Source organism: Acinonyx jubatus, chromosome D3 (assembly GCF_027475565.1).
Source record: "Acinonyx jubatus isolate Ajub_Pintada_27869175 chromosome D3, VMU_Ajub_asm_v1.0, whole genome shotgun sequence".
NCBI classification, from domain to species: domain Eukaryota; kingdom Metazoa; phylum Chordata; class Mammalia; order Carnivora; family Felidae; genus Acinonyx; species Acinonyx jubatus.
The window spans coordinates 16,822,138-16,846,557 of NC_069392.1; the positions used below are offsets into that span (position 1 = coordinate 16,822,138).

At 53.5% G+C, this 24,420-nt stretch overlaps 2 protein-coding genes across 13 annotated transcripts in view; one reads left to right on the top strand and one right to left on the bottom strand.

Moving 5' to 3' along the window:
• The window catches only part of CD3H12orf43 (chromosome D3 C12orf43 homolog), a 35,669-nt gene that overhangs the window by 2,847 nt on the left and 8,402 nt on the right, over positions 1-24,420 (bottom strand). For 2 of the 12 annotated variants that reach the window (XR_008291386.1, XR_008291387.1), the window contains exons 6-7: positions 9,556-9,645; positions 2,765-3,840 (exon numbers count right to left, since the gene is read on the bottom strand). Coding sequence is in view for 9 of the 12 variants with exons in the window: in XM_027043985.2 (XP_026899786.1) it covers positions 3,240-3,840; positions 9,556-9,645 (691 nt within the window). In the remaining 3 variants the exon portion in view is untranslated. Of the gene's footprint in view, positions 1-2,117; positions 2,248-2,490; positions 3,841-9,555; positions 9,646-22,728; positions 24,135-24,420 lie in introns of those variants that run through there. The other 10 variants (XM_027043989.2, XM_053205496.1, XM_053205498.1 and 7 more) reach the window with 10 other exon arrangements.
• HNF1A (HNF1 homeobox A) lies at positions 1,699-22,802 on the top strand. The gene is made up of 10 exons (XM_027043983.2): positions 1,699-2,252; positions 9,232-9,431; positions 14,390-14,576; positions 15,021-15,262; positions 16,081-16,232; positions 16,373-16,574; positions 17,490-17,681; positions 18,801-18,922; positions 19,011-19,155; positions 21,365-22,802. Exons 1-10 carry the CDS (start codon positions 1,924-1,926, stop codon positions 21,490-21,492), a joined length of 1,899 nt encoding a protein of 632 aa, XP_026899784.1. The 5' UTR covers positions 1,699-1,923; the 3' UTR covers positions 21,493-22,802.

A 24,420-nucleotide genomic window follows, 5' to 3' on the forward strand; every position in this document is an offset into this window, starting at 1 on the left:
CCCACTTATGCGTGCGCTCTCTCTCTCTCAAAATAAATAAAACTTAAAAATAAATAAAATATGATAGTTTGCTCATTACAGATACTTTTGCCTGAATTAAAAAAACATACCTTATTGACTCTTGTATCACAAATTCATGCTTTTAAAGTGCTCAGTTCAGGGGGTGCCTGGGTGGCTCAGTCAGTTAAGCCACCGACTCTCAACTCATGACCTCACAGTTTGTGGGTTTGGGCCCTGCATTGGGCTCTGCACTGACAGTGTGGAGACTGCTTGGAATTCTCTCTCTCCCTCTCTCTGCCCCTCTCCTGCACTCTCTCTTTCTCTCTCTCTGTCTCTCAAAATAAATAAATAAACTTAAAAAAAACCAAACAAACCAGGGCTCAATTCAGTGGCACCTGGCTGGCTCACTTGGTAGAGCGAGTGACTCTTGATCTCAGAGTTGTGAGCTCGAGCCCCACGTTGGGTGTAGAGATTACTTAAATGAATAAATTTAAAACACTTAAAAAATAAAGTGCTCCATTCCGTGGTTTTTAGTATTTTCACAGTTGTGTGACACTGCCTAATCAATTCTAGAACATTTTCATCATCCCCCAAGAAACCCCGGCACCCTTTAAGCAGTCACTCTCCCCCCCCACCCCCCATCCCCCCCTCCCCCGCCCAGTCCCCCCTCCCCAACCCCTGGCAACCACTAATCTACTTTCCGCAGGCATGGATTTGCCTGTTCTGGACGTTTCCTATCAGTGGAATCCTATGCGACCTCTTGTGACCGGCTTTTTTCACTTAGCGTAATACCTTCAAGTCTCAGCATGTCACTCACTCCTTTTTATGGCCGAATAATATACCATTGCATGGATACACCACATTTTACCTGTCCATTTGTCCATCAATCGATGTTTCTGTTTCTTCCCCTTTTTGGTTATTGTGAACCATGAACTATGAACATTCACATGCAAGTTTTTGTGTGGACACGTTTTGAATTCTTTGGGGGCCTGCATTACTTTCTATTTTTAATACATTGCATATTTTTATGTACTTTGGTACACTGAATATTTTTACATATGATTACTGGAGTTTTTGATGCCCCCTTAAAATGTATACTTGAGTCAAGTGCCTGACTGGCCTCCCCTTGCTCCCACCTTGCAAGTCCCGTCCCTTGCTAGCTGTGGGACTTTGGGCAAGTTGTTTAACCTCTCGGTGCCTTGGTTTCCTCGTCTGTAAAATGGGGATGATCCCTGTACCTACTGACAACGATTAGGGGGATACAATGAGGCAATATACACAGGGGGGCCTGGTGTTGGGCCTGCACAGGTGGGTCTCAAAATGGATGTGACCTAGCCTTGACCTTCAGGAGAGCCGACCCGCCTGCCTAGAACCCCTTGCTGCTTCAGTTCCCAAGGGAAACCCGCTATTTTTCCCTCTCTTGCCTCGGCCTGAACCCCCTACAAAGTCCTCGGGGCGGGACCGAAGCTGTTCGCCAGAAGGCCTCGGTGGCCCCCAGCCCCTTCCGTCCCAGCTGCCCTGCCCCCTGCCACGGCCTCCCCCACCCTCCCCGCTGCCCATTCCCGTTGAAGGCCTCGGCTCCCCCGTCCCTCTGCGCTGCCGTGAGGCCTGCACTTTGCAGGGCTGAAGTCCAAAGTTCAGTCCCTTCGCTAAGCACACGGATAAATATGAACCTTGGAGAATTTCCCCAGCTCCAATGTAAACAGAGCGGGCAGGGGCCCTGATTCACTGGCCGCTGGGGCCAGAGTTGGGGGTTGGGGGTGCCCACAGGGCTTGGTTAGTGGGGTTTGGGGGGGCAGTAGGCGCAAAGAGCCTGGTTCGTGACTGCCTGCCAATCGGCCAGCCAGTAGACAGCCCACTCGGTGGGGGAGGTGGCCGGTGTGGTGGCCCCAGGCCGCGTGGCCCGGTGGTGGTGGTGGAGCCATGGTGTCTAAACTGAGCCAGCTGCAGACGGAGCTTCTGGCGGCCCTGCTCGAGTCAGGCCTGAGCAAAGAGGCGCTGATCCAGGCCTTGGGGGAGCCGGGGCCCTACCTGCTGGCCGGAGATGGCCCCCCGGACAAGGGGGAGTCCCGCGGCGGTGGCGGTCGGGCGGAGCTGGCCGAGCTGCCCAATGGGCTGGGGGAGGCCAGGGGCTCCGAGGACGAGACGGACGACGATGGGGAAGACTTCACGCCGCCCATCCTCAAAGAGCTGGAGAACCTCAGCCCCGAGGAGGCGGCCCACCAGAAGGCCGTGGTGGAGACCCTGCTGCAGTAAGGACCCCTTGCCCGTCCCCGGCGTTCAAAGAGCCCAGGGAGGCCCACCCTCGGCTCTCAACTAGCCCTTCGTCTGGGAGCTATGGCTCTTAGCCTGGCTGTGAGGAAGGGGGACAGGGCCCCCGAGAGCTCAGGGCGTCCTTGCTCAGAGGCTGGAGTCTCCCAGCCCCTGAGCTGGCCCTCGGCAAGGTCCCCAGTTCCCGTGAGCCAGGGCTTTCCACCCAGTGCTTGAGAAGGAAAGGCATGCTCCAGGGGAGCTCTGAGCCGGGGTGGGAGTGGGGGTGGAAAGCAGGAAAGCTCATAATTCAAGTGCCTGGAGAACCAGAGGGTGGTGGGAATTTTTAGCCACCAGGGCCATTTCTACTTCCCAAACCCTAACTTCCTGCTATGCACTCAGATCGCAGGCTCCAGGGTCAGGAAGCACGGTTAGCGAGAGGGGGTGCCGATGTTAGGGGCTCCCTTAGCCACCCAGGGACTCAAGCATTAAGCCAGGAAAGCCCAGGTCTTACCTGAGTGAGATGGAACCTCGGAGCAGGACCTGGTTCCCCTTTCCTGCACAGTGTTAGTTAGGCCCCCACAACTCACCAGCAGGCACCATTAGAGGCCTCCCTGTGTACCCCCATCCACTGGCCGGCTCCCCATCTCCCAGAGAACTGGGTGGGTCTGAGCCCGATGCCTCCCCTCTCCTCAGCAGTGCTGACCTGGTTACTAATTACCCACGAGCTTTATTATTTCTCTTTTGTTTTATAAATTTATAAACGGTAAAAGGCTCTGATAAGGCCTGTGATCATTAACTTGTAAAGATGGCCTGGGGAGACTTGGGCCAACCAACCTCCCACCAAGCAGGGGTGGGGGGAGGGGGCCCAGGGGCTACAGGGACTGCCTCCCCAAAGGCTCCTAAGCTCTAATCCTAACAGCCAGGTACTGTACTGCAGTTTTATACGCAGATGTTCAGATAATGTTGAGACGAACCCTGGAAGGAAGCTAGGCATAACTCTGCTTCACAGATGAGGAAACCGAGGCCCAGAGAGGGAAGGTAGCTTGACTAAGGCCACCCAGCTGAGACTCCACAGCCACTCTGTTTGGTGCTTTCAATTCCCAGGACGAGGCAGCCAGAGGGAGAGTCCCAGAGACGCTCTCTAGGGGACCATCTCTTTTTCTGTCCAAGGTCCTGATCCCAGCTTGGGGTGGGGGAGCCCTCAGGGTCTGCCTGGCCTTGTGAGGGCCTGGGCAGGGGGCAGGGAGCAGCTTGGGCCCCCTGACTTGGCAGGAAGAAGAGGGCAAAGGGCCCTGCTGAGCTGCAGGGGAGGGGCAAAGAGTCAGGCATTGCCAGACCCAGGGCGAGGGCCACCGAGACAGGGTGGGGCTGGGCCAGACCTGCTCAGGGCCCCAGATGGGACTGGGGGCTTTGGGGTGGGAGTGGGGGCAGGAGGTGCCAAGGGCCTTTCTTACCTGGCTGGGTGGGGCCTGTTGATCAGCAGCCCCTTTAGTGGAATGGTGGGTGGGGGGGGAGGCTCGATCCACAGCACTTGAGGGGGGAGCAGAGGTCAAAGTGCTCCCTGGGGACCAGCAGAGATCCTGGAAGCTGCGAGAGAGAGAAGAGCCACTGAGGAAGACAGAGGGCATGGGGGGGGGGGGGGGTGAGATGCAGAGGCCTGGAGAAGCACAGGATAGCGGAGGAGCCAGGAGGGCAGAGGGGCTCACACCCAGCTGGGAGAAGGGGCTGGGGAGAGAGCGAGACGCCCCAAGCTGAGAGGAGGCTGGAGTGCTTCCCCGCCTGCCCCGATTGGGTTTTCTTTAATGCTAACAGCATGCTATTTACTTTCCATTTAAATTTGAGATGTTGCTATAAATTATCAACCAGCTCCTTGTTCCTGCGGAGTTTATAACTAACTACCTGGGTTACTTATTGTTCAGGTAACAAAAGGGATCTGAAAACGCCCCGAGGGGAAAAAGTGGGGCCTCTACCCTCAGGGCACAGGAGGGAGTGGGGTGGGCACCCGTGAGGAAGGCCTGGACACTGGGGGTGGGGGAGGTTAAGGCTGGAAGGGATGGTGCACAGGCCAGGTTTCCAGGGGAAGCCATGTCTTTGGAGAAGACAGTGTGTGGAAAGAGGCAGGGTGGGTCCTAGGTGAGCAAGTGGTGATCGGGAACCTGAGCTCTTCCCTCAGACCTCCACCCTTAGTTCACCGCGTGACCTTGGGCAAGTCTCTTCTCCTGCCTCAGTTTCCCTAGCTGGCCAATGAATAAAATTCAAATTCTCTGTCCTGGTTCCCTGACCTCTTCTTGAGGGACCTTCTCTCCCTCCCTCCCTCCCTTTCCTCCAGTTATGTTGAATGCGCTGATTCCTACCTCAGGGCCTTTGCATGTACAGTTCCTTCTGCAGACACTTCTTTCTAGATCTTCCCATGACCGATTCCCTCTTCTCCTTTTGTTCAAATGTCACCTCCTCAGGGAGGCCCTCCTTGACTCTCTATCTAAAGGCAGGACCCACTACAATCATGCTGTCTTCCACCACCTTCTGTTACTAGCCTTTGTCCCTTAACTTTATTTATGATGATCTATTTTTGTGTGTTCTCTATCTCCTGTCATGAAAATAGAAACTTTTCAAAGCTTCTGTGTGGCCTGGTTTACCACCCTGATATCTAGCCCAGTGGCTAACACAGAGCAAGAATGAAAGGGTGGCTAGGGTTCCCTGAAGCCCTGGGGACATCTGTTAAGGTCAAGGGAGGAACCTGTACCCAGGGCTCCTTCCCGGGTCTCCTCCCGGGTCCTCCCTGTTCCTGAGCAGCTCAAACCACAACCTGAGGGTCTCTGATCCTCTCCATCAGGCAGCACCAGCATTGAGACCCAGGAAGACAGCGGTTAAGGTGGGACAGTCTGACATCTCTGACTGAGGCCAACCTGCGTGGGTTCAAATCCCAAATCAACCCCACCCTAACTTGGGCAGGTGATTTCATGCCTCCGAGCCCTAGTTTCATCCGCAAGGCAGAGATGACAATAACACTTACCCACGGGGCAGTAAACGGTTACTATGAGTAATAGTACCATTTTACAGATGAGCAAACTTAAGGCTCAGAGTGGCAAAACGACTTGCCCAAGGTAATTTACAAAGTACTAAGGCTGGGACTGGGACCCCAGGTCCTCCTAATCCCTGTGCTCTGCACAGCACCCTTGAGGTTGTATGCCCTTCCTTGATAAGCTTATTTCCTTTTTATCCTCCCGAGTTCTTGCTCTTAACCTCCCATCCACCCACTTCCACGCAGGGCTCTAGAGGTCACGGTGGCTTACAAATCGTGGAACTCATTTTCTCCTCCTGGCAACCTGTGAAATACTATTAACCCAGTATCACAGCTGGGGAAATTGAGGCACACTGAGGTTAAGCCATTTCCTAAGGCCACCTGGATAGCGAGTGGCAGAGCTGAGATTCAACCGGAGATGGGAACCCTCCCCCCTCCACCAGCCACATGCACTGAGAACTCAGCTCCCCTTCCAGCTGCTCTCCAAGCTCCACAGCCTTGGACCCTCTGAAACCCCCGTGGCCAGCGAGCCAAAGGCCCAAAGTCTTGAACCTCTGATTGAGCCCATAATGTGTAGCAGGTGGGAGGAGGAGACGTGCGCAGATCTTCACCTCTCCTGGGTCCTCTGCCCTCTGCTCTGGGGCTGGGGGTCCCAGGGCCACATCATCATGATGACGACAATGATGATGAGGATGGTGACAAATTGTACTTACTGAGCATCACGGGCCAGGCCCCGCTCTACGCGGTTCACTCCTGTTTGAAACTCACTCATTTATCCCAAGGGCACTGGGAAGCAGACGTGGGCTTCCTGCCATGGTACAGATGAGGCGTGGGGCACGCGCCCATCGTGCTAGGGCGCCGTGGTGGGATGTGAACCCGGGTTGGCTTGACCCTTAAACCCATTAGAATAAGAGCAGGAGATATCTGGAGAGGTGGCCTCTTCGTGCTGGGTTGCGAGAACTGTCCTGAAAGGGGTCAGGTCCTCTGAGACTGATGTGAGCAAGAGACAGAGCAAACAACAGAGACACAGACAGGAGAGACAGAGAGAAAGAGAGAGAGAGGCAGAGAGAGGCTAAGACAGATACAGAGAGAGACACGGTGAATCAAATGGACAGTGACAGATAGTGAATCTTTAGTGTGAGCCAGGGAGGCCCCCCCGAGAGAAAGACTTAGCTCATTCTCTCCTGAGAAGAGAGAAGGGAGGGAGGGAGGGTTGCTCAGGAGGGTGATGCCTACAGTGGGGGGAGGAGGGAGGCCAACAGGCAGCCTGGCTCCAGAATCAGATAAACATGTTTGCCTCGAAGCACAACACCGGACTTTGTACCTCGTTTCCCTCCTGGCTCTGACTGGCATCCAGGGAGCAGGTGAGGGATTGACAAGGAGGATCCTAAATGCAGGGAGGAGGAAAAGCTCCAGGAGAGCTCTGGTTGGGGTGGGGGGAGGTGTCTGGAAAAAAGAGAAATATTCTGGAGTCCCAGCTAGGTCACTTTGCACAAGCACTCCCCTTCTGAGGTTCTGGTTTCCCATCTGTGAAATGGGCACATAAGTAGTACCTGGTTCCCAGGGTTACATGGTAAAATGTAAATGACCAGCCTTTAGCGCAGTGCCTGGTTCACGGCAAGTAAGAAACACGAATTCTCACGTCGGTCATTCTTCTACAACTGGGACTTTGCCGTACCGACTGCCGGCCGACCTAAATTGAGTGGCCCCTGCCTCCCTTCCCTCCCTACGCGTATGGGAACTGCTGATAAAAAGGAGAAAGTCACGGGACCCAAGCTGCTGAAAGGCTCTGTGCCTATCACACCTGAGAAGGGCATCATCAAGGGGGCAAGGCCAGGCTGGTTCTTTGGGAAGGAGGGAAGGAGGGAAGGGGAGAAGGCAGTATGAGGTGGGCCTCAAAGTGCTGGGGGGCTTCTTTGCTTTTTGTTCTTTTACAATTTAGTTTTAAGGGTTATACATGCATGAATAGCATATTGTACAACGATATATTACATTATTTTAAAAGTGCAGAAAAGCAACAGAGGACACTGTCCTCTCCCCCTGGCCCCGGCACTCCATTTCTATCTCAAGACCACTGGTGTCAAAAGTGTCTTCTGTGTTCTTCCGGTATTTCATGCAAACACAAGCAAATATGTGGAAATCTGTCAGGCCATTTCACATTTTACACAAATCGCACAGCAGACCTACCAGAGGGGCTCTGTTCCATCAGGGCGCAGGGAGAGCTTTCTCACTGGGTTTTTACGGCCGCATCTGCTGGAGGTACCGTGATTGGTACCCTTTCGCTGGCACTTAGGTGGTTTCCCATATTTTGCTGTGCCAAACATGGCGATGAACTGCCTCCCACACCTGCTATTTGTCACACGTGCGAATACCGGGAGGCTCAAATTCTAGAAGCGAACGGCTCAGCTGAGGAGGTGAGAGCCTCAGGCTTTGGAGCCACACAGAGCTGGGTTCAAACCCCGCCCCCCGCCCTTGCTCTCCTGTGTCAGCACTGTTGTGTGGAGCTGTTTTCATCCGACATATTTGTCCTACCAGCTCAGGGGAGGACGGGGCAAAGACAGGAGGGTTGAGACAGAACAGGAGAGGGAGAGAGAGCATTTGTGTAGTACAGGCAGTCAGAGCCCCCCATTCTCCACAGTGAGCAGGGGATAAGAACATGAATCGTGGATGGCTGTCTCTCCAGTGAGAGAGTCTCAGCCCACAGAGTGGGATTCAGGTGCGCGCGCACACACACACACACACACACACACACACACACACACACAGCTGTATACCAGCTGACAACCTTTTCACCTGGACCTGTCTGCCCCTGTGCTCTGGGAAACTGGCCAGGCCACAGCCTAGGGGTTAGTACAGATTTTCAGGGGGGGTTTGACCCTATGTGATTTGTACCTGATAGGTTGACTTAGAACTGAACCCCTTCATATGGGATGGGACTCTGCTGGGCTGTCCCTGTGACCTTGGCCAAAAGATGCTATGCCAGCACTCTTAGCATCAGTGACCCTGCCTGTAAAATGAGAGAATTGCTTTTCTCTCCTTGTTTTCAGAACCACCCCCCGCCAAGTAGGTCTCCCTCATCCACCCATCCATCTGCTCACACCCCTATTCACTTATCCATCTAGCCTCCTATCCATTCATCAAACTACCCATCCATCCATCCACCACCCACCATCCCATTTACCCAGCCATCTACCTGTCCACCCATCTACATATTCCCCTATCTACCTATCCATCTACCTTCCTATCCATTCATCCAACCATCCAGTCACTATCATATATTTATCATCCATCCATCCATCCATCCATCCATCCACCCAGCATCACATTTACTCACCCATTTCTCCATCCCTCTATCCACCTACCCTCCCATCCATTCATTTATCATCCACCCATCCACCATCCCATCCATCCACCCACTCACCCATCCATCCATTCATTCATGCATTCACCATGGGCATGCAGGCCTATTCTGGGTGCTGAGAACCAGAGAGTTCCTGCCCTCCAAGTGTTTACGGTCTCTCACAGTGGATAAGACACAGCCACAAACAACATGTTGAGGTAGGAGGAGGTGGGGGGTCTTCAAAGGAGGCACAAAGGTGAGGATCTTCCCCAAGTGACTTGTATAGCTTCTGGTGGGAGTCAGTTCATGTCTTCATGTCAGTCCATATGTCTGTGCATTCATGTTTCTAAACTTTTCACTGTGCCCGCGTCTGTGTGGCACTGTTTGAGGCCTGTGTCCACACGTGTGTGCCTATAAGTCTCTGTTCCCATGTTCGTGTGTCTGCGTTCCTGTGTCCTGGCACGAGTGCCCCTCCCTTGCTGTCCCTGAGTCTAAGTGTAGGTCCCAATCCCCACGCCTGCTTTCACCCCCAATCCCCATTCTCAGGGCTGACGGGACCCCCGACCCTGCCTGCACCCCCACGCCCAGCAGGCTCTGTCCTGGCCCCTCCTCCTAGGGAGGACCCGTGGCGCGTGGCCAAGATGGTCAAGTCCTACCTGCAGCAGCACAACATCCCACAGAGGGAGGTAGTCGACACCACCGGCCTCAACCAGTCGCACCTGTCCCAGCACCTCAACAAGGGCACCCCCATGAAGACACAGAAGCGAGCGGCCCTGTACACCTGGTACGTCCGCAAGCAGCGAGAGGTGGCCCAGCGTAAGTAAAGACCACAGCCCGTCCTCCCTGGTAGCTCTGGGGTGGGGGCCGGAAGCTCCTCCACCGCATGACGGGGATAGGCCGTCTGAGCGGAAGTCCATGAGAGTCAACGGGCGCTTAGTACCTGTTCCGCGCAAGGCACTCTGGGGGAGGGGAGTAGGTTGGCCCCGGGCATCCGCGAATGGGTGAATGGAGTCCTTGCCTTCTAAGTGTTCTGTGTAGATGGGAAGCAGAAAAGATCATCATGATACAGCGAGACATGTATTATAATGTGATAAAAACAACAGTAACGGCTAGTGTTTACGGAGCATTCACCGTGTGCCAGGCCCAGGGCACAGTAGGACTGCGTGAAGTATCTCAAAATGTTGAGCTGGCAGAGGACCAGAGAGTAATCTATCGTCAGCGGGGAGGCAGGGGCATCAGAAGGGACCACACCAGAGGCAGAACTTTCAGACTAGGTCTTCAAGTCAGAACGGAATTTTGGCCCACGGAGGCGGCAGGGAATGGTGTTTGGGCCAAAGGAGCAGCCTGAGTAAAGGCTCAGAGGCAAGGTGTAGGCTCAGGGAATCCTCCATTGCAAACTCCAGATGTGGCCACGCTCTCTTCAGAGAAGTCTGGGTTTCCTTACCCCGACCTCACACCCCACAAAATCCCAAGTGCACTTTCACACTACTGAGCCTATGTGTAGACATTAAAAAAAAAAACAAAACAAAAACGTTTATTTTATGATTTATCCAAGTTTTTTAAAAAGGCAATACATACTTAATTTAAAAGAATAGGAGGGGGCACCTGGGTGGCTCAGTCGGTTAAGAGGCCGGCTTCAGCACCGGTCATGGATCTCAGTCTGTGGGTTCCAGCCCAGCGTCGGGCCCTGTGCTCACAGCTCAGAGCTTGGAGCCTGCTTCCGACTCTGTGTCTCCCTCTCTCCGCCCCCACCCCCCCCCCCCACGCTCTCTCTCTCAGAAATAAACATTAAAAATTTTTTTTTAATTAAAAAAAAAGGGGAAAATAGAGTTTACAATAAAAATTAGGTGTTCTTCTCCTAAAGGACACCCCCAGTTTGATGTATACTTCCAGAGATATTTAATGCATATACTAGCAATATATATGTATTTTCCTCTGCTTTTTTTTTTTTTTTAATTTTAAGCGAGAGCAAGAGAGTGCACATGGGTGGGGGAGGGACAGAGACAGAGAGGGTGAGAGAAAGAATCCCAAGCAGGCTCCGTGCTGTCAGCACAGCACCCAGTGCGGGGCTCGAACCCGCAAACCGTGAGATCATGACCTGAGCTGAAATCAAGAGTCAGATGCTTAGCTGACTGAGCCACCCAGATGCCCCTCCTCTGCTTTGCTGCTGGCTATTCTGTTATTTGGATGTACCGTTATTTGTTTAATTGGCTCCCTACCAAAGGACTTTTATTAGAGTTTTTCCAATGTGCTGTTAGAACCAATTGCTTCAAAGAACATCCTTTTTTGTATCTATTTGTGCTCACACGAGAGTATCTATAGAATAATTTCTAGAAGTGAAATTCTAGGTCAGAGTGTAGGTACTTGAAAATTTTTGATAGATACTCCCGTAGTTCCTTATGAAGACATAGTGACAATCTGCATGTTTGGTAATTAAAAAAATAAACTTTCCTCACCATGCTTCCTAAACGTTTATTAAAACGTTAAAGTCCTAAATTTCACATATCGATTTGCTGTTTGTTTATTTACTTATACAAGCTGGAAATTTTTTAGAATGTTTACTTATTAAAAAAAATTTTTAATGTTTATTTATTTTTGAAGGAGAGAGACAGAACATGAGCAGGGGAGGGGCAGAGAGAGAGGGAGACACAGAAGCAAAAGCAGGCTCCAGGCTCTGAGCTGTCGGCACAGAGCCTGATGCGGGCCTTGAATTCACAAACTGTGAGATCATGACCTGAGCTGAAATCGAGAGTTAGACGCTTAACCGACTGAGCCACCCAGGTGCCCTTAAAAAAACAACTTTTAAAAGCTGCGAAAAACTATGATATTGGCATTATCAGCAGGCTGATTAAAACATTAAGTGAACTAACATTTACCGAGCAACCACTATGGGAAAGCATTAATATTTTCTTACAAAGATGATCACTGATTGCTTATTCGTGCAGAAATAGCAACACCTCCTGATGCCCGAGGGGCCAGTGAGTGTCTGCGCCACCTCTATCTGCCAGGAGCATACTCTCGGGTCTCAAGGGGCTGGGACTGTAGATGACATACTTTGAAGACACTACGTGCTTTTAGAAAATTAGCATGGCTTTAATTTACGCCTCCTTAGCAGATAAAACTGAAATAGCACATAATAGACTCTTAATTTTAGAATAAGTGTTGATTTTCAGAACTTCTGGGCAGATGGTAGAGAGACTCCCAGTTTACCCCAGACCCAGCTTTCCCTATTATTAACACTAGTATGGGACATTTTTTAAAAGATTTATTTATTTATTTATAGAGAACACAAGCTGGGGAGGGGCAGAGAGAGAGAGAGAGAGAGAGAGAGAGAGAGGAAGAGAGAATCTCCAGCAGGCTCAGCACCGTCAGCGCAGAGCCTGATGCGGGGCTCCAAACCACGAACCACGAGATCATGACCCGAGCCTCAATCAAGAGTTGACGTTTAACTGCTTAACCAACCGAGCCACCCAGCCACCCCTAGTATGGGACATTTGTCATGATTAACAAACCAACACTGACACAGGATTATTAAGTCCGTACTTCGTTATTCAGATTTCTTCGGTTTTTCCCTAACGTTAATGTCCTGTTTCTGGTCCAGGATTGTATCCAGTTGTGGAGACGCTGTATATAGTTGCCATGTCGCCTTAGGTTGCTCTGGCTTGTGACAGTTTCTCAGATTTTCCTTGTTTTTGATGGACTTGCCAGGATAGTTTCTAATGTTTATTTATTTTGAGAGAGAGACACAGTGTGAGCAGGGGAGGGGCAGAGAGAGAGAAGGAGACACAGAATCAGAAGCAGGCTCTAGGCTCTGAGCTGTCAACACAGAGCCCAACGTGGAGCTCGAACTCATGAACCGCTAGATCATGACCTGAACTGAAATCAGATGTTTGACAGATTGAGCTACCCAGGCGCCCCGACAGATAGTTTTTTTTTAAGCTGAAATATCTTAGTTTTCTGGGCCAAGTCATGTCTGGTACTCCAGATCTTGGTCCAGCCCGCTGCCAGGAGAGATGGTCAACGAAGTCAGTTGGAATCTGAGTCAAGCGGGCTTCTAGTGGCTTCTAGGTGGGTCTAATCCCACCTGTCCCCAGAGCATTGGTGCTGGCTTCTGCCTCTTGAAACTCAGATGATGAAGGCACTCCTGCATTATCCCCAACTCGATCTTCCTGCCTCCCCTCTCATAAAAGTGGCTTGGCATTTATCTGTTCTATTCTCTTGGAGGCTTGCTCAGGGATAATCCAACAGTTTCTATTAATGTAGAACCAGCTGACAAGGGCTGGCTGGGTCTCTCTGGGCCAACACTTGCATTTTAAGTGTGCTTTATAGGTCTGAAAAGTTTGAAATAGCTCTAACCTACTCAAGAAATGTGGTTCAAGTTTCTGTTCTACTGTGCATCCCTGGAAAGATATTGAGCCTCTCTGAGCCTCAGCTTCTTCATCTATAAAATGAGATAGCAAATGTGTTAAATCTGAACAAATGCCAATGCTTACCTGGAGCCCTGTATTAGGAAAGATTGCGAGCTTATGTCTTGGCTCAGTAGAAAACTGTGCAGGTTTTTTTTTTTAATTTTTTTCTTAGCAAATTTAAGATTTATTTTTTATGGGTTTTTTTATGTATTTTATTGTCAAGTTGGCTAACATACAGTGTATACAGTGTGCTCTTAGTTTCGGGGGTAGCCTCCCATGATTGTTTACATACGACACCCAGTGCTCATCCCAACAAGTGCCCCCTCAATGCCCATACCCATTTTCTCCTCTCTCCCTGCCCCATCAATCCTCAGTTTTTTCTCTGTATTTAAGAGTCCCTTATGAGGTTGCCTCCCTGCCTCTTTGTTTGAAACTATTTTTCCCCTTCCCTTCCCCCACGGTCTTCTGTTAAGTTTCTCAAGTTCCACATGTGAGTGAAAACATGGTATCTGTCTTTCTCCGACTGACTTATTTCACTTAGCATAACATGCTCCAGTTCCATCCGTTGTTGCAAATGGCAGGACTTCATTCTTTCTCATTGCCAAGTAGTATTCCATTGTATGTATAAACCACATCTTCTTCATCCATTCATCAGTGGATGGACATTTGGGTGCAGGGGTTGATTAGTAATGTCTGCCTTGGACACAGGTTAAGACAGTGATGGTATGTGTGCTGTGTGACTGTCATCACTGGATTAGATGATTTCTAAAAACATTTTTTTCTAATGTTTATTTATTTTTGAGAGAGAGAGAGAGAGAGAGAGAGAGAGAGAGAGACAGAGCACTAGCGGGGGAGGGGCAGAGAAAGAGGGAGACACAGAATCCAAAGCAGGCTCCAGGCTCCGAGCTTGTCAGCACAGAGCCCGACGCGGGGCTCTAACCCACAAACCATGAGATCATGACCTAAGCTAAAGTTAGATGTCTAAACGACTGAGCCACCCAGGCACCTCTAAAAAAATTTTTTTAATGTTTATTTATTTTTGAGAGACTGAAAGAGACAGAGCATGAGCAGGGGGGACAGAGAGAGAAGGAGACACAGAATCCAAAGCAGGCCCCAGGCTCTGAGCTGTCAGCACAGAGCCTGACGTGGGGCTCGAACCCATGAACTGCGAGATCGTGACCTGAGCTGAAGTGGGACGCTTAAACGACTGAGCCACCTGGGCGTCCCCGGGTTAGATGATTTCTAAGTTCTAGCTGTAAACCCATTTGGCTCAGCACCCTGGGAATGAGAAAGAACCGGGAGCGTGGTCAGAAGCGGGAAGGCGGGAGTGGCCAGGGCCCTGCTGATGGCTCTCTGTGCCTACAGAGTTCACCCATGCAGGGCAGGGCGGGCTGATTGAAGAGCCCACAGGTGATGAGTTGCCGACCAAGAAGGGGCGGAGGAACCGTTTTAAGTGGGGCCCAGCCTCCCAGCAGATCCTGTTCCAGGCCTATGAGAGGCAGAAGAACCCCAGCAAGGAGGAGCGAGAGGCACTGGTGGAGGAGTGCAATAGGTATAATGGCTGGTGGGTTAGCGGGGCTGGTTTGGTCTGGGCTGGGGCAAGGTTGGGTGGCTCTGGGTTCTGAGGAAGGCTCGCCAGTCCTTGAGAGCTCCTCCTGCTGGCCCTGGGGCACTCAACTTCCGCTCAGTGTCTGCAACCTAGCTCCACTCCTAGCACCCACTCCCCACCCACCCGAGCAACCCTTGCGTGGCCGCTCATCTCATTCACCCTCATCTAGCCTCATGGCTATTTTGCTCACTTTATAAACGGAGAGACTAAGAGAGGCTAAGACACTTGCTCAAGGCCACACAGCAGAACTGGGATTAGAACCCAGATCTGCCAGTTTTAAACACTAAGGTAGAACCCTACCGCTCAGAACTCTCTTCGCCACCTCCAGCCCCAGGAGAGGGTTCCTCTGAGCCTGGCCTGGAGGCTCATGAGTGGCCATTTCTGCAGGGCGGAGTGCATCCAGAGGGGGGTGTCACCATCGCAGGCACAGGGGCTGGGCTCCAACCTCGTCACGGAGGTGCGCGTCTACAATTGGTTTGCCAATCGGCGCAAGGAAGAAGCTTTTCGGCACAAGCTGGCCATGGACACATACAGCGGGCCGCCACCGGGGCCAGGCCCAGGCCCTGCGCTGCCAGCCCACAGCTCCCCGGGACTGCCCCCGCCCGCCCTCTCCCCCAGTAAAGTCCACGGTGAGTGATATGTGGGCAGGGGGGTTGAAATGTAGAGGGTAGAGGGGACACGAGTGTCGGCTGGGGAGCTGGGGAGCACCACCTCAGTGGCGGTAGCCACCCAAACCTCTCAGCACTTCAGCTTGGATCCTTATCACTCCACTCCACTCATTACAGTCTCCTGTCCATCCCACTGACCACGCCCCTCTATTCTCCAGTCCAGCCTAACTTGACTTGGGTTACTTCCATTCAGTTCATTCATTCAAGATCAATTGACTTCAGTTCAATTCAATTCACTTCAATTCAATTCTGTTCAACTCCACATGATCCAATTTAGTTCCTTTAAATTACACCCGTCTAATTAAATATAATTGGAGGAAATGAAATTAATTTTGTACAGCTCAGTTCAATTCAATCCAATTCTCTTTGATCCGATTCAGTTCAACTCCACGCGCTCAATCTAGCTGTTCATTTCAGGCTCAATTCAGCTGGATTCCATTTCATTGAACTAATTCCAGTTCCTTCTATTCAACTTGGCTCACTGCAATTTCATCAGCATCAGCTCATGTTGATTCAAATGCCTTTCACTGCACACCTACTGCCTATCACATGTAGTGCGAGGAGTGGGGGCCATGGAGCTAATAACACTCAGGTCTTGCCTTCAAGGAGTTGGAGGCAGCCAGCCCAGGAGCTAGCAGGAGGATGCTCAGGTGAAGTTTGCCGCTGGCACACAGAAACACGGGGCAAGTGGCCTAAGCACACCAGTGCGGTCTGGGGTGATGAGGGCCAAGGAGGGCAGGGAAGTGAGGTGCTGAGGCTGGGCGCTGCTCCCACTCCAGGCGTGCGCTATGGACAGCCGACAACCAGCGAGGGGGCAGAAGTGCCCTCAAGCAGCGGTGGTCCCTTGGTGACGGTGTCTGCACCCCTACACCAAGTGTCCCCCACGGGCCTGGAGCCCAGTCACAGCCTGCTGAGCACCGAAGCCAAGCTGGTGAGTGTCCTCATACCCCCCGGGTGGAGAAGCGCCTTCCAACCCCATCTCCCATCCTCCCTTGGCCGGGAGATTCTGGAGTCATCCCCAGGGAGACAGTGTGGGGCTCCACCCTCACTCAGCTTGGTTTCCCCTCCAAGGTCTCAGCAACCGGAGGCCCTCTCCCCCCTGTCAGCACCCTGACAGCTCTGCACAGCTTGGAGCAGACATCCCCAGGCCTCAACCAACAGCCCCAGAATCTCATCATGGCCTCACTTCCTGGGGTCATGGCCATTGGGCCCGGTGAGCCCGCCTCCCTGGGGCCCACCTTCACCAACACAGGTGCCTCCACCCTGGTCATTGGTAAGTTGGTGGGCATGGGGGGGGCACCCGGGTGGGGGGGTTCGTGGGACTGCCACAGAATCCAGAACCTGGAAGAGCCACTGGGACTCATTCATTCATTCATTCATTCACATACTTATTCAGAGCCTGCGCTGTGCCAGGTACTACGCTACATCAGTGACACATAGGTGAACCAAACAGACTGAAATCTCAATGACTCCAGTGGGGAGGCAGACAGCAAACATAATGCAGACGTCACACAGTGTCTTGGAAGGCAAAATGTCTATGGGAAAAGTAAGCGGGGAAAGGGGGATCAAAGTTTTGTAGGTTTTGGGTGGCGTGTGTTTTTTCTAAGATGTCTTATTTATTTTTGAGAGAGAGAGAGAAAGAGAGAGAGAGAGAGAGAGCAAGGGAGGCGCAGAGAGATGGAGACAGAGGATCCAAAGCGGGCTCTGTGCTGACAGCACAGAGCCTGATGTAGGGCTCAAACTTAGAAACCGTGAGATCGTGACCTGAGCTGAAGTCGGACACTTAACCAACTGAGCCACCCGGTGCCCCTGTTTTTTTTAAGCCCAGAAAGACTTTATTTGTAGGAACCAGGATGCAGAGGCTCAATATAGAAGACAGAGAGACAGCTGCTGGGAGAGGGGAACAGAGCTAAGCTGTAGGGCCTTTGCACTGCCGTGGAACCAACCTAGTTGGACAAAGCCCCTGCCCCTATAATGAATTAAAGGCTCAGAGAGGGGGAGCGCCTTGCCTAGATCAAGTAAGTTAGTGACAGCTCCTAGGGCAAAGGTGTTTCCTGGTCGCCTCTTCCCTTCCCCCAACCCTTTGGCTCTGGGAGAGAGGGACAGTGCCCCCAGGGGTTGGTGCGGGGCCAGGGGAGGCAGTGAAGGGGGTAGGAAGCCTGGCTGACTCCCGTGCCTCCCGCTCCAGGCCTGGCCTCCACTCAGGCACAGAGCGTGCCGGTCATCAACAGCATGGGCAGCAGCCTGACCACCCTGCAGCCAGTCCAGTTCTCCCAGCCACTGCACCCTTCCTACCAGCAGCCACTCATGCCCCCCATGCAGAGCCACGTGGCCCAGAGTCCCTTCATGGCCACCATGGCCCAGCTGCAGAGCCCGCACGGTGAGTACCCCTAGCCCCACGCTGTCCACGAGCACGGGGTGGGCGGGTGGAGGTATAGGGTGGCTTAGCAGCTGTTGTGGTCTGTGTGTGTGAGCGCTTCTGTGATGAGGTGGTCTGCAGGCCAGAATATGACTTAGTGTGTAAATATGCGTGGTGTTTCTGTGAGTGGGAAGGCACGCGGGCGTTCACGGGTGTTTGCAGGGGCACACCCACGTGAGAGGACACCACACGTCCTTTCTCTGCAACCCACGGGGCCACGTGTATTTCAGAATTCGCTACTTCTCAGACTTCACATATGGTGGATCCGCCGTATGTTTTATCACACTCCCAGCGGGGCTCGGGCAGTGTCTCGTCATCAAAGCCCTGGGATGTCTGCAGCAGGAGGCAGGAGGCCACGAAGGAGGTTAATAAAGACGGGGCACAACCTCACAGCGGGCTCGGGTGGGAGTTTGCCACCAAAAGCGCTCTAGTGCCGACCTTATGAAAATCTATGGGTTTTTCAGACCTTTGTGGAGTTCGGAACCGGGCCTGAGGGACTGTGCACCTGTGTATCTGTGTGGATTTGGTTCAGTGCACGTATTTATGTGCGTGTATGGTTTCATCTGCGTCGATGTGAGAATGTGTGCTCATGTGCTTTTCTGCTGGTGTCCGTGTGCGTTCTTGTGGGGCCGGGCTGTAGGTGAAACTTTGGGTGACATTTTGGAGAGGTGTCCTGGAGGCGGAGCTACACGGCCCTCTGTCCCGCTCAACCCCCTAACGGGAGCTGCCAGCCTTTCCCTCCGTGGCCCGTACTTAGCACAGTAGCACCTAGCCTCCCACTGCCGTTCACACTTGTCGTCCTCAGGCGGTGGGTGTGGGTTCCTGTCCTCCCCCAGCCTTCCCCCCATGGAGCCAGCCTGAGCAGGGTCCTGTAGTTGGGGAGAGGGTCTAACCCCTCTATCTGGAGCTCCCAGCTTGGGATATCTGTCCTGAGTCCCCAAGCACTGCTCCATCGGGCCACTTACCAGGCCTCATGCCTCACCTCCCCCACAGCGCCCAGCTTTGAGGCCCTCTCAGGAGGGACCCAGCCTGGCCCAGGGTGTCTGGTCTTTACCCCCCTCTCTCCTCCCTCCCGGCCAGCCCTCTACAGCCACAAGCCTGAGGTGGCCCAGTACACCCACACGGGCCTGCTTCCGCAGACCATGCTCATCACCGACACCACCAACCTGAGTGCTCTGGCCAGCCTCACGCCCACCAAGCAGGTAAGGCCCAGGCCTGCCTGGCCCCTCGCTCGGGCCCCACCCCACAGTGCACCCATGGGGGGCTCAGGAGGCCGCTCTGTTCCCCCAGGTCTTCGCCTCAGACACGGAGGCCTCCAGTGAATCCGGGCTGCATACGCCGGCGTCTCAGACCACCACCATCCACATCCCCAGCCAGGACCCCGCCGGCATCCAGCCCCTGCAGCCCACCCACCGGCTCAGCGCCAGCCCCACCGGTGAGCCGCCTTTCCCTGCTCCCTCGGGTGGGGAGGAAGGTGTGTGCGGCAAACCGGAGGGTGCCCTGTGCTCCCCTGACGGGAGCCAAGAGGGGCGTGAAACCACAGGGAAGTGGGCCTGTCTTACAGGAATATCTCACTGACTCGGACGGGGAAGAGATGAATTGCGAGAGACAGGGGAGGGTGACGGTGAGGAGCGATCTGATCTGGCCTTGCTTTGGGCCAGAGGTGGCTTGCAAGCGTGTTGGGTGGCTCAGGGTTTAGCATGGAGTTCATTGCCCACGTTTAAAGATGAGCTTTCACAAAGGAATCGTGATTTCTGGCTTTTCCTGGAGAATCGGAGACCCGTGTTCCCACGCAGCAACAACAGCGTGCAGGCTCTCTAGGTCAGCTACATCGCACTTGACCCATTCATTTCCATCCCCCGGTGCCCCGAGCCCGCAATCTACGATGTCGATGAAGGGCGGGCACCGGGGAGTCAGGCTGCTGGGCTCTGAGGCCGGGGGTGGCCACTCGCTAAGTGCGGGACTTGGGCAGCCGCTTCATCCCGTGAGCCTCAGGTTTCTCCCTCCAGCCCTGGTGGCTGCAGCGACAGGAACTGAGGGCTTCCTGCTCTACCCACGGGGCACGCGTCATCATTCCCGTTTTACAAATGGGAAAGCAGACGCCAAGGAGGTGAGGGACTTGGTCTTGCCTCCGACAGCTACTACCAGGTGGCAGGGCCAGGACTTGAACCCAGGTCCCAACTCAAAGCCCATTCTCTTAGCTGTCGGAATCAGTCAGGGTTCTCGTAAGACACAGAACCAATAGGAATACAGTAGATCCCTGAACAACATGGTGTTTGAACTGCACAGGTCCACTTACATGTGGATTTATTTCATTGTTTTTTTAAGTTACTTTTTTTTAAAGTTTATTTATTTTGAGAGAGAGAGAGAGAGAGGGAGAGAGAACGAGTGGGACTGCGGCAGAGATTGGGGGACAGAGAATCCAACGTAGGCTCCTCGCGGACAGCAGGAAGCCCGATGTGGGGCTTGAACTCACAAATTGTGAGATCGTGACCTGAGCAAAAGTCGGAAGCTTAACTGACTGAGCTACCCAGGCGCCCCCACGTGGATTTTTTCCGACACAGCACAGGACTGTAAATGTATTTTCTTTTCCCTAGGATGTTCTTCTTTTTTAATATTTATTTATTTTTGAAAAAGGGACGGGAGAGAGAGAGAGAGAGAAGGAGGGAGAGAGAGAAGGAAAGAGAGAGAGAGAGATGGGTTAAGAGAAAGGAGAGGGAGAGAATCCCAAGCAGGTTCCCAGCTGTGTGCGCAGAGCCCGACACGGGGCTTGAACTCACGAACCACAAGATCGTGACCTGAGCTGAAATCAAGAGTCGGATACTTAACCGATGGAGCCACCCAGGCTCCCCTCCCTTATGACATTCATGATACTTTTTTCCCTCTAGTTTACCTTTTGTAAGAATACAGTGCCTAATACCTCTAACATACAAGATATGTGTCAATTGACTTGTTTATATTATTGGTCAACAGTAGGCTATTAGTAGCTAAGTTTTGGGGGAGTCAAAATTTACCTGCAGATTTGTGACTACGCAGGGGGTCAGCGCCCCTGACCCTCGCACTGTTTAAGGGTCAACGGTATAGATATATATTCAAGGAACTGGCTCACATGCCTGTGGGGCCGACCAGTCTGGCAGCAAAGGCAGGATGTGATCCTGCAATCTTGAGGTAGGATTCCTTCTTCTCTAGGAAGCCTCAGCTTTTGCTCTTAAGGCCTTTGACTGATTAGATGAGACCCACCCGTGTCAGCCAGAGAAATCTCCTTTACTTGAAGTCAACTGATCAGCGGTGTTAACCGCGTCTACTCAATACCCCCACTGCAACACTTCAGTGTTTGGTTTCATGACTGGGCCGCAGCCTAGCAACGCCGAAGCCTGAAAGTAACCACACCGCCCCACCAGGGCTTCTCCGATGTTCCTACTAAAACGTCCTGAGGTGGCCACCCCCTGGGTGGCCCCGGAGCCTGGCTGGGGGTTAATAAGACCCAAGGGTAGAGGCCTGGCTTTGGGGGTCTGGTTATCTGCTGTAATTCAGGAGGTGGCGAGGCCCTGTGTGGCCTGTCCCAAGGGCCCCCAGGGATGGGTGGGCGAGGTGGGGTTGGGAAGGGCTTGGCAGACAGCCAGCTGTCTCACTTGCCCCTGCAGTGTCCTCCAGCAGCCTGGTGTTGTACCAGAGCTCCGACTCCAATGACGGCCACAGCCACCTGCTGCCATCCAACCACAGTGTCATCGAGACCTTCATTTCCACACAGATGGCTTCATCTTCCCAGTAACCACGGCAACCGCCCCCCAGGGGCTGGGCCCTGCCTGGAGCGTGCCTGGCGTACTTGGGGGGTGACTGGGACATGTGAGCCTGTGAAACTTCCACTGCCACAAGAGAGCGGCCTTCCCTGGAAAACTGCCACCCTGCTCTGTCAGCAACGGAAAGGAGGGTTTCAAGGCGCCCCGACCTCAGGAGGGCTGTTTCAGTGCACGAGAGGGGACTGTGGAGAGCTGGGAAGCAGAGCAAGACGCGGACGAGAGGGACTGTCCCTGCTGCTCAGGGTGAATCTTGCCACTTGGAACAGAAGGGGACAGCCTTTGGACTTTGGTCCCTCCAGCCTGTGCCTGTGGAGACCCCCGGGAACCCCCAAGGGAACCCTTGTAGCCGCACTCCTCGGGACACAAGCCTGCGTAGCTGTGACTCACGGAGCTCAGTGAGAGGCCCAAGATCAACATGGCCCCGTCCTGTCACCTGTGCCCTGACTAGGCCCCTCCGCCCTGCCCCAGTTCCAGCTATTGACCCTGCTCCCCACTCACATAAGCATTCTCCGAGTGGCTACCCAGTGCCCGGGCTGGGGCTCAGATGCCCACGCCCCAGGAGGGCTCAGGCTAGCAGCCGAGGCATGCAGGGCTCTCCAGCTTCTCTCGTCCTCAGCCACCCCTCCCCTGGCCTCCAAGATGGCTGGTTCTCTCCGCCATTCATCCCCCCCACCCCGGGCACCACACCTTCTCACGCCAGCCCGGCATCTCGCCTCAATGGGAAAGCCCCCCTCAGAACTAGGAAGTCCGTCTTGCCCCACGGGAGCCTTGTGACTCTGCGCCTGGTGCCGCTGTTGAGATTCTGATAACAGCTCCTCTGGCTCGTGGGGCCCTGCAGCCCCTCCCTGGTCTGGAGGACAAGCTGCTGGGGTCAGAAGGCAGCAAGGCCTGAGCAGATGACAGAGCTGAGGTGCCCAGAGGGTGAGGGGAGAGACAAGACCGGCGGGGAGGAGCTCCCCGTGGGGACGGGGCTGATGCCTGGAAGCTTGGGAGCTCGGCCGGCCGGCTGAGGGATGTGGAGGCCAGGTGGCCACAGCCACACCCAGGAGCCTGAGGTCCTGAGTGCCACCAGGAGGAACACTGTCAGCCCAGGGCTCTATGACCACCTCTCCAGGAAGGGGCTGCTGCAGATAACTTGGCCTTGAGGGCTGCTCCCACCCTGGACGGAGGAAAGGGCCGGGGCAGAACCAGCACCCCCGAGGCTTGCAGCCAGCCAAGAGCCAACCTGTACATTTATTTAACTTGTAGTAAAGGAAATGAGGAACGGAGTAGTGGAAATGCATACTGGAAACTTCTTGCTTGTCCACATGTTGCCCAGACGGGGCTGGGCAGGCAGAGGGAGGTGGTGGTGGGTCACACTCTCACGTCCTGCCTCTGTCTTTCTCGCTCTGCCAAACCTCAGAGTCAAGGCCACAAAGCCAGAATTCCACTTTAACCTTGAGCTTCTGCTCTTCCCCTGCAGAATGCTGCAGGTGTCTGAAAACCGGTCCACAAGTGCTGTGGTGCTTCTCGAAGTCTTGAGGCTGGGGTGCAGGAACACAGCTTGGGGTGTAGACAGGACCCCACCTACGTGAGGTTTATTTAGCATGTCTCATCAAGATTCGGCACGGACAGGGAAGGAGCACCCAGATCACTTTGTTATGTCTGGGGTCATTTATTTTCAACAATCTGGTTGGCTCAGAGACACGATCACGTGTGGCACATTCACAAATGTGGAGAAAGAAAATTCTGGCAGCCTAGGGGGGAAAAAATCTCTCTCCTTCTTTTTATCAAGTCTGTGCAACCTGGAGAGAGAAGTACAAAACTCTGTCTTGGCGAGAGAAGTACAAAACTCTGTCTTGGCCTTGTCATCTCAGGGGCCCCTTCCCTCGTTAAGGTGGTCTCCCACACCAGGTTGGGAAGGTGGAGGGGAAGGAAAAAGTCTCCTGTCACTTACTCTCCTCAGACAGTGCTGGGAAGATGGAAGCTTTACCATGTGGCCTTCGGTCTTGAGTAACTGGAAGGCTCCTTTTTCCTGAGGCCATGGAATGTTCTGGCATCACAGGTCTGCCCCAGTTCCCAATGGGAGTACAGATGGGCAGGGCTTGATTAGGCTTCTCACCCTACAACCGTGTCTCTGTCCCAACCCTTGGGCGAGCCCCAATCATGGGCAGAGTCTGGACCTCTGTCCAGCCAAGTCCTTGAATTTGGAGGGAGGTGGGGCTTGGAAATGCCTCGTCCTCGGGCTAGTTGGGCCCCGTGCCTGTGGGGCTCTGATCAGTTGGCAGGCACGGCCACTGCCCTCTTTATTGGTGGGATTGGGGAAGCCTCGCTGGCCTTTGCTTTTTTCCTCCTTCTCTTCTTTTTGGTCCCAAGTGATGTCTGGTCTCCATTGAGCCTGGGTGAATGCTTTTCCTGCTTCCCTATGGTGGCCCCGCTTGTGGTGGTGGTGGCGGCCGGGGCGACCGAGTCGGCACCGGCCTCCTTCTTGGCTTTCTTTTTCAACTTCTTTTTCTTCTTCTTTGCCTCTTTCTCCACTTTGACAGGGCCATGGATGGCAGATTCCTGGAGGATGTCGGAGGCTGACACGGCCGCCTCCCGGCACCGCTGCCACTCCTCGTCGCTGTCCTCGCTGCTACAAGGGGAGGGCACAGAGTGGGGACAGGGCCCCAGAGCCAGCAGGAAGAGGTCACGGCGGGGTCGGGGGGGGGGCGGTGCTAGAAAGCTCCAGCTTGGGAATGAGGCCGGCCTGGGTTCCAACATTGGCTTCTCCACTTCCCAGCTGTGTGATCTCATTAAGTGACTTAACCTCTCTGACCCTCAGTGTCTCCATCTATGAAATGGGTGCGTGGGTCTCACAGGGATGCCCCAGGAATGAGGTGTCTGGCACAAGATGATGCTCAAAAAGCAGTAAAGATCCA

Excerpts from the sequence above, each read along its gene's own strand:
- HNF1A (XM_027043983.2), top strand. The coding sequence starts at position 1,924 with ATGGTGTCTAAACTGAGCCAGCTGCAGACGGAGCTTCTGGCGGCCCTG. Across the intron at positions 17,682-18,800 it reads CCAGCTGCAGAGCCCGCACG|CCCTCTACAGCCACAAGCCT; the intron begins GTGAGTACCCCT and ends CCTCCCGGCCAG. Across the intron at positions 19,156-21,364 it reads GCTCAGCGCCAGCCCCACCG|TGTCCTCCAGCAGCCTGGTG; the intron begins GTGAGCCGCCTT and ends TTGCCCCTGCAG.